A 9,539-nucleotide genomic window follows, 5' to 3' on the forward strand; every position below is an offset into this window, starting at 1 on the left:
GCCATCCTCAGGAACTCGCAGGTTGAAGGTCATGGGCACCAAGGAGGTGTTAGTCATCCGACAGGACAAAGTTCGAGGAAAGCCTAGGAAAATGACATAAATATCCATTTAGGCACCAATTATCTCCTGATACCTGGTGTGAAATATCCTGGTAGGATAAAACTGTGCTTGGAGTTTAGCTCCTTGTTATCTGAACTACAGCTCATTGAGCAGCTCAGTGAGGAATTAATCCTCACTTAGTTCCCTTTGATGCTGATCCCAGATTGCAGCCTTGTGAATGCTCACTCTTAGCCATGGGTTTCTCTCTCTAATGGGGAGGAGCTCTCTCACCTGCCCTGAACTAGCACCAGCTATTTCTCACTGATGAATGTGCACCCAGACCAATCATTCACTCTGAACAGTCAAGCCATAAAATTCCCTGTTAACTCTGCCAATACTCACACCACTTTTGAGATACAAAAGCAGTGAGTTGTCATTGAGGAGTAGCTACAATAAAAGAAAGGGAGGATAGAACTGGGAACTAGAACACAATGCAAGGCACCCTAATGCAGCTTCTCTGGCAGGATCCTTAAGGTATCCCCTGGTTTGGGCAACCAGACTGAGCACATGACAAATCACAGCTCACTTCACTGGAGGCAGACAGACCCGAGGCTTTCTCAGAGATCAGCAATTAGGAACCACATTTCATCTTACCCAACCAGTGGGGACATCACACCCACACTGCACACTGGCTGTGACTGCTGCCTGCAATGGTTTAGACCACTTTAGCTCGAGACTTGCTTTCCAAAATGGAAAGCTAGGGATACAGCCACACCTGGTGGGGATGTTCTGCAAAGCCAGGACACCAGCCCACAACCTGCTCTGCAGTGGACATGTGGCTTGGCTGACCAGCTCTGCAGGGAGAAGACATCTCCCAGGGCCTGCTAACCTAGTGTCATTGGAACACAGATGGGGAGGAAAACTAACTGCAGGCACAGCCACAATGCAAACAACAGTCAGTAGCACAGTTAAAAGGTGCAAAGATACAATGGCTGCCTTCAGCTGAAGAAGTTTTAGGAATTATACCAGATTAAGCAAGATGAATCTCCTGTTATGTAACTATATTCCTGTCTGGTGCTTTTCTTGTTGAATTATTTATTCAAAAGGAAACCAAGAAGTGGCCAAGTAGTGATACTGACTTTCTATTCCTTTGGTCCTATTTAGTCTCATGATGGCAAAATGCTGCCTAAGCCACCTAGAGTTAACACCCTGAAGAGGCTGCTGTGGAGCAACAGGAGTGATAGATGCTCTTATGTTCAAGAGCTCCATTTCTGCAACACTCAGACCTCTCACACTGTGGTCCAAGCCCAGGGCACACTCACCAAAGGAGACATCACCGAAGCTGAGGGCAGGTACATTGAAATGGAGAGTTGGTCCAATGACATAACCCCTGCGAGGCCAAAGACAGGAGAGGCAATGGTTTAGTTAAAGGGAATTGCAAAGGGTTCAGCTCTCATGACTGCTTGGACAGACAAAAGCTGGTCCCAGAGCCTCTGTGGGTTTCAAATTAACTCGCCACCCTGTGCTCAGCACAGCATCCATGTGGCCAGGAGGCAGCCAAAGCAAAGAAGCAAGATGCACAGCAGCCAACAACCTGGGACAAGCCCTCAAGGTGCTGTGGTCCTGAGAAATGAGTTTTGCCACGCCTATTATCAGCTTTTTTCTCCCCCACTTCTTCCCTTTGCTGGGTGAGGATTCTTTTGCAATGGCACCAGCCCCTGGGAGGATGCCCAAGTCCTTGTGACTGTGCTTGCTGCAGAGCTCCCTGTCTCCCACATCAGCCCTTTCCTGGCTGTGCAAGGGAGGTACAGGAGTACTCACTGCACAAGAGCTGGGAGGACAGCTTGTCCCCATGCATCAGCATGAGAGATGATGTGAGGCTGCTGCCGCCCATTTGGGATGGATTATTAACGGAGGATATTAAAAACAGTGATTCTGGTGCAGAATTGCCCATCTGCTAAGTGCTGGAGAGTTTGCTGGATGTTCAGGTGGGATATCCCATGCCAACTGCTGCCCAAAGCTAATACCATCCCACTGCCTGCCATGGCCCAAGGTGGAGGGAGATCCTTATATGAAGGAGTCACTCCAGCTCCTGGGTACCCACATAGAGCAGCAGGCATCCCCACACTAAGGGGATGCAGCATCAGAGCCAAGACTAAGACCTTGGACATCACCTTAGTAGGTGGGAGATGATTACCCAGAGACATCTACAGATATGCCCACCAAGCTCCCAGATGCTTCCTCACCTGATAGTCAAGGTCACAGGCTTAGGGGATCCAGTCACACTGAACTGGAATGTTTCCTTGAGCTTCCCCAGGATGGGGGAACGGAAGGAGATCTGGATGGCCTGGACCCCATCTGGTGCAATGATGCCCTCCTGGGGCAGAAAGGTGAAGCACGAACCCACGGCTGTAGTTGGAGGGACCAGGCTGAAAGCAGCCTCAAGAGGTCCTTTGTTAAACAGGATCACCTGCAGCAGTAAGAAAGCAAAATGTAAATATGTGGGGAATCTTCCTTTCTTACAGAAGGCTGAGTTGCTTTCTGACTAGACAATTAACATCTGTAAAAGGTGGAAGATGCTTTGTGCTGCTGCATGGCAGAAGCCAAAAATATACATCAGGACAAGTTCTGTCTTTGGGTTTTTCATGCAAAGCAGTGCTAACTTCATATAACCAGAGTCATGCTGGGGTTATCCCACTGACATGCAACTTGCAGCATAGAAGAGCTGCTCAGCATCACCAGATTCATTCTGACCCAGCTCTACGAGCAAGGCAGGGTGTTGCAGCATTACCAGTGAATCACCACAGAGCTGTTGCTGCTCCAGGTGTGCCCAGTCCCACTCTGGGCAGGACACACTCAGCTCCCATTGCATCCAACCAACATGTGGAAGACATTGGAGCCAAATAGGTAGAAAATTCCTTTACTTCCTTCCCAGAAACACTTTGCTCTTTCTAGAACCAGAGGTGCACCAAGGCTGAAGAATGGTAAGAGACTGGTCACCAAGGGAAAGCACTCCCTAGCCCTTTGTGAGGGCCAGCACTGAGCCAGGAGGCTGGATGGCTCCCCTCCAACTCCCAGGAATAGGTAGGAGGCACTTGACTGAAAACTGCCCTGGACTCCAGCTCAAATGCAGCCACTTTGTTCCAGATGCTTTTGAACAGCCTGAGCACAAAGGTGTCTTGCAGCAGAGGCTGGAACAAAAGCCTCTGAACACTCAGCTTCTTGACCCAGTGCTGCTTTCATACGCCAAGGGATTATTTTGCAGGAAACCTCCCAGCTGATCTCCAAGGGTGTCAAAAAGCAGGGATTGGGGTTTCATGAACAACAGACAGACCTTTCAGACCCTGTCAAAAGGATCCAGATTTCAGAAAACTGGACACCACTGCCTGAGTTGCCAGGAATTCTGCAGGTCCATGAGGCTTACTGCTGCCCCAGGAGCCATCAGGATCCACTCCAACCCTGCTGCTCACCTCATAGCTGTAGGCTGTTCTGATGTAAACGTCCCCAATATCCAGTTCATCAAAGTTGAAGCAGAGCTTGGGCCCAAGGCCTTCTCCTGTGAGGTGCAGGGGCAGCCTGGTTTCACAGCCTGGGGAGAGATTTCCATTTCAGTACAGTAATTCCCTCTGCTTTTCTGCACTTCCTAGCCTGCCTCAGTGCTAGTCCCTGACTCTGAGCTGGATAGGACCAGCTCTTGATTCTCCAGCCCAAGGCATGGGGACAGTTGGGCTGTGGCCCTGTGGTGCTCCCATCAGAACACATCCTGGAGCACGCCGATCATGGCCATGGAGGGGCTACTGCTTCCTTATTCTCAATCCCAAATCCACACCTGGGACTGTGGACTGAGAATTTGGATCTCAGCAAGAAAAATACCTCCGAAGGCAGTCATGCTTCTTGGAGGGATCAATAAGCAAAATGAAACGACTCCCCAGTTAAAGATGGCTGTTTTCTTCTTTTAACTCTTTTTCCGCCCAGGGATCATGACTCTGGGACAATTCCCAACCTGACAATCCACTGGATCAGCTCTGGTCTATAAGGGATGACGGGGAGGTACATCATTTAAATGACCTCCTTGAGATCCTCTTCCAAGGGGCCAGTGGAAGAGTCAAGCTCTCCCAAGGGCCCAGCAGGGTCCTTCAGGAGCAGGCTCCTCTTTCTCAACACACATCATTTGCCCAGCTTGGGTTCCTCTAACTCCTAGACCAGGTCAAGGATGATATGTGAGTAGTTTTCCTGTTTCTCTGTCATGGTAAAGCTCTTTTGGCTCAACCCTCAGAGGTCCCTGCAGCAAAGTGCTGGACACCCCCACCACCAGATCCAAAATCCCAGAGCCAAGAGCATAGCCCTGAGAAAGGAATCCCTTGGGAGTAACTTTTAAATCCATCCTTTCCTTCCACAGCTCTAACAACTGCAGCTGGTGGCAGGAAGACAGTCTGTTAGCACAAGCCCTGAGTAATTACTGTAGATGGCATTTGCCGAGTAAACCCTGTCTAAATAAAAACTGTCTAAATAAAAAGCTGTTCTGTGACATTTGCATCCGTCACTTGGAAGGAAAGCAACAGAGTGGCTGAGTTAGGGATTGCAGCACCCTCCAGAATGGGAGCCTGGCTGCTGGAGGACCATGGGCCTCAGACCTCTTCCTCTTAGATGGGCAAAACCAGAATATTCCTGGATGGAATTCTGACAACCATCTCCCACTCCTGAGAAACACCTTGCAGAGACAGAGAGGAAGGACAAGGTAACCCGAACCACACTGTGCACTGCGAGTGTTCCCTGCCCTGTGCTAGCACAGCAAAGCCATCACCTCTGGGATAGTGTAACTTGGGTGGGTCAATGAGAACTGCTCCCAGAAAAGGATTTGACAGCACTTCTGGAAGACAGGACGAGCATAAAGCTTGTCCAGCAGACTGCTGGGACTCTGCTTTCCAGAGAGGTGCTCACCCTGCTGAGCACAGCCAGCACAGTGCAACACCACACGGATGCTCCATAGACAGAGGCGCAAGGTGACAATTCCCACAGGGAGAGAGGCAGGTGCTGCCTAGGGGTGGCCCTTCCACAGACATTTTCAGGGCTCAGCAGGGCTCAGTCACCTCCCGTCTGGTGGCATCTGGGCAGTGGGAGGTGATCCAGGATCAGGAAGCACATTTCTAACTCACCTTCTCCTTCCTGATGATGGATCCTCATAATAAGGAACCATCCTGGAGGTCAATGTCTACAGGGGCTTAGTGCTCATTCAATTGAAGCTGTTCTGCTCTGTAGCTCTTTGGCCTTCGAGGAAATGCTGGCAAAGTCATGGCGTGAAAACTTGTCCCTGCACTGCTTGGCCTCCTCTGGGATCAGTGACCTAGAACCCAGGCATCCTGAGCCCTAGCCTTGCACAGGAGATCCCCTGGAAGCCACAGGGACAGTGGACATGTGCCATCACTGCCCTGCTGACCACAGACCCTTCCCAACAATTATATAGGAGTCCAGTGGGCTGGAAGAGCATTTGCACCTCATCTTCACTGTGGGTGAGCGAAGCAGGAGCACTGTACCTGAGATGTCACAGTAGGCTGTTTGTTCATAGACTCGGGCTTCTTGGGGTTTAAAGATCACAGTGATTTCAGCCGAAGAATTTGGACAGATCTCTCCCTCCTGAAACAGGAGACATCAAACCATTTCTTTTCAAACATCACAATTCTTGTTTTCTACCAGAGCCCTGTAAGTCTTTATCTAGTGCATCAATGACAAGCAAGGAGCAGGCAGCCCTTATCAACAACATTGATAAGAGAGTCTGGAAGCTTTAAGCAGGCTCCTGCCACCTGCCAGGAGCCTGCAGGGCACACATGCTTTTTACACCAAGCTCTCCCAACCTCACCAGAAGCCCAATGTCTTCCCTCTAAGCACATCAAGCCAGCTGAGGCAGAGATCTGTCAAGTGACCTCATTCAGGGAGGAGGAGGAAAGGAAGGCTCTCAACTATCACTTACCACTGGTTCAATGGTGAAAATGCTATCGGAGAACAGCATAGAATCTCCTTGCACATTTGTCCTTTCCCTCTGGAAAAAGCAGGGCAGATGGGAAAAGAATTCTCGGCGACTGCTGTCTACTCTGCATTCCTTAAGGAAATCATCCACCTTGTCCTTTTGCTGCCGACACAGCCTGCAGCCACCATGAGAGACAAACCCAGCAGATCATTTAATAAGCCACATATTTGCAGACATAAGTGTAAGTGCAGGAGCAGCAAGGCACTCGGGGAGGAGCAGCAGCAGCTCCACAGCAAGGGGCTGATCACAAGCTGGATCAGAGAGTCACTTCTTGTTCACTGGCTTGGCAGGTAGTTTTACTCCATGCTTACAAACTCAGGAGAGGTTTTGAAAGCCAGCAGCCCTCAAGAGAGCCTCCTGGCTCAAAGCCACTGCCACAACTGAGGGGGAATCCACCAGCCGATTCAATTGGCTTTTCCTACCAGGTGGCTGCTTAGGGGAGGCAGATAAAGATCAAGGAGCAGCCACTGCAGGGCTTCCCTGTGTAAAGGACCTTTCAAGAAATGTCTGTTTCAACATTGCCTGGCCTTGAAGACTTGGTGAAGGAGACTGAAGACAGCGACCCCTGGGCTGTTTGTCCCAAGGCTTGTTGATTCACAGGGTGTCTCCAGCCACCAAGATAACAAGGCACCATTGTCCTCCACCCAAATCCTCCAGCTAACATCTAACCACTGACATTCTGAGGTAAGGAGGCACCACTGTCCACCACCAACCCTCTGGCTGCAGAGCCATCTGCCAGACAGTGATGGACATCCAGTCCACTTGCCTAGAGACCACGAGGCTGGGAATTACTCAAGTCCAGGGAAACTGACCAGTTAGTGCCCGACAGAGCCCTGTGAACAGGACCAGAGTCCAGAGCATGGCATGCACACTCACCACCCAAGAAAAGACAGCTACGGCTCATCGGAATGCTGCCAGACCTATGGTGGTGACTATCCCCGTTTCTACATGAATAGGGATCATCGGAATGCTGCTGGGATCTATGGTGGTGACTATCTCTACTGCACCATCCCAAATTTCCTTGCTTCCCCCCCCCCTTTTTCTAACTTTCCTATCGCCCCTTCTCTCTCCCCGCTGGGTAATCAATAATAAAGTCTCACTCCCTAACAGTATTTTGACCTCATTTGTGTCTTAATTCACATTTGGGGAATCGATCAAACACTCTGAGTCTTATCGGACAGGACACCCTGGGAAGAGGAGAATAAGTTGGGTTTCAGCTGCAGGTTACCAGCTTCACTCTTTGATTCTTCCCTTTTGGACCTGCAGGGATAAGCAAACTCTATCTGCCCTGTTCCCTCAGGCATTGTATCTCTTCAGTGACATCTAATGTTTTACATGCATGAAAACAGAGGATCTGAGAGGGGAGAGGACTTTGTCTATCAGCACCCAATAAAGAAGTCAGGACCAGCATTTCTAAATCCACATGCTCACATGTAGCCTAAATTTGCTCTCTGAGGTAATGCAGTCATTGTAATCAACACTTTCTCCACAAAACATCATCCTTGGCTGGAGTACAGATGGAACTGGAATGGGAAGTGCTGAGCTCCATTACCCTGAAGCTCAGAGATACATACCCTGATGCCAGGGATGGTTTAGTTGCCCTAGAACATTCAAAAGCATCCCACTGAGGTCATACATCACTTTTACCTTTGGGCAGTGTGTCTTACTGAAACACGTATCTTTCAAACCCACCTCAGCCTCTGCCAATCCTCCTCCTCCTGAGTGGCAAAAGCCCTCCACTGGAAGTGGGCTGGGACATTACTCCGATTGTAGATGACCACAGTTCCGTGACTTGACAGTGTGAGGTAAGTCTTCTCCACTGTCACAGAGTTCCTGTCCAGCCCAATGTGGACATTCACAGCTGTTCCTTGAAGGCTTGTGTGGATATCTTCACCTGGAACAAAGCAAAGGGGAGTCTTTGCTCAGCTCACTCGCTGATGGGAGCACAAGGAACAGCAAACCACAGGTAATAAAAAAAAGTGTCAAGGCTTTTAGCCGCATGAGCAGTTCCACAGATCATTACATGTATCACATCCTGACTGCTGTGTGTGCCCAGTGTGAGGGTGTCCTGGACACCACCTCGGGCACTTCATTTCTGAGTGTGTTTGTAGAGATTTGTCCCCAAGGTGACAGTATTTACATTATGACCTGAGGGCCTGAAAACGTTATTAGACAGAGATTATACAAAATTAGTAGTACTTTTCTGGGGAATATCCCGTCTTTCGAACATACTGCCAGGAGAGGCTCGAGAGGCTCACAGAGAGCAACTGGACCAGCACTTGGAAGACCATCAGAAGCTATTAAACAAAGATGAGACTAAAGCCTCCAGCATAGGAAAATACCAACTCCAGAGCCCATGAGGGAGGAAGCAGATGCTCTGCCTGTCTCTGCACACTTTGCTAAGCATTCCCAGATTTCTGCACTCCCAGAGAGGAGCTGGGGCTGCAGCCACCCCGACACTCCTGGCTGCAGGCACCAAGGGCTCTTTAGAAGGCTGCAGGCTTTGCCAGAGACTAGTTGAGCAAACAGTGACACAGCACATACAGAGCAGGGACAGACTCAGCCCTTGGCCCCTTCTAAGCTCACTTCTAAGCACTGAAATATGTCAAGGCTTTGAAATAAACAGTTGTACAAGTAGTTTGCAAAGCAAGTTTAACATTACTCTGCTTAGAAAGGGCTCTGCTTTGAAGGATGCAGAGAGTGCACCATGCAGTGCCCAGCACTTACCCGTGTCGTAGTGCACTACCAGGGATGCAGAATGATCCCCAGTCTGCAGCGGGTGAAATTCCACTGTCACTTGCATGGAGTCACCAATGCCAAGACATCCTATGTCCGGACTGACAGAGAAAGGGCTGCAACACAAAAAAAGGGATCGGGACTCTTGAGGGAGATCATAGAATCATATAATTTTAGGGGTTGCAATGGACCTTACCAATCATCTAGTCCCAACCCCCTGCCCTGGGCAGGGACACCTCTCACCAGACCAGGTTGCTCAAGGCTTCATCCAACCTGGCTTTGAACACTGCCAGGGTTGGGGCATCCACTACTTTCCTGGGCAACCTGTGCCAGTGTCTCACCACTCTCACAGGAGAAAACTTTTTTCTAATATCTAAGCTAAACTTCCTCACCTTCAATTTGAATCCATCACCCCCTATCACTGCAGCTCTGCATTAGCACTCTCCAGATCTGGGAGAGAGAAAGCTCAAAGGTTGCATCCTGATTAAATCACTGGAAGCGACAGCAAACCCCACATGTCCTGCCCATTTCCAGCTATGGCTGCAGCGCGGCAGTTCGATGCTCTGGGTCCTTTTGTTGCTCTTTACCAACTCTATTACCACTCAAAGGTGTTTTGCACAGGGAAAGATGAGCTGCTTTACCTCTGAGTGCTGATGTGGTACTGAGCTTCCCAGTTACCAAGGTTGCAAACCAGCAGAGTCTTCTGGGTGTTGTAGTTAACTGGACAGAGTGAGAAGTC

The 9,539-nt window shown here is 49.7% G+C and overlaps 1 protein-coding gene across 1 annotated transcript in view; it reads right to left on the reverse strand.

Annotated features, from left to right (window-relative positions):
- Positions 1-1,361: 1,361 nt before the first annotated feature.
- The window catches only part of LOC103808228 (hydrocephalus-inducing protein homolog), a gene marked incomplete at both ends in the record, with an annotated part of 9,843 nt that continues 1,665 nt past the window's right edge, over positions 1,362-9,539 (reverse strand). Inside the window, 7 exons of the mRNA XM_009080996.1 lie at positions 1,362-1,429; positions 2,286-2,509; positions 3,510-3,628; positions 5,574-5,673; positions 6,008-6,179; positions 7,757-7,958; positions 8,792-8,944. Of these exons, the coding sequence (XP_009079244.1) occupies positions 1,362-1,429; positions 2,286-2,509; positions 3,510-3,628; positions 5,574-5,673; positions 6,008-6,179; positions 7,757-7,958; positions 8,792-8,944 (1,038 nt within the window). The remainder of the gene's footprint in view (positions 1,430-2,285; positions 2,510-3,509; positions 3,629-5,573; positions 5,674-6,007; positions 6,180-7,756; positions 7,959-8,791; positions 8,945-9,539) is intronic.

This window comes from Acanthisitta chloris, unplaced genomic scaffold (genome assembly GCF_000695815.1).
Source record: "Acanthisitta chloris isolate BGI_N310 unplaced genomic scaffold, ASM69581v1 scaffold668, whole genome shotgun sequence".
Taxonomy (NCBI): Eukaryota; Metazoa; Chordata; class Aves; order Passeriformes; family Acanthisittidae; genus Acanthisitta; species Acanthisitta chloris.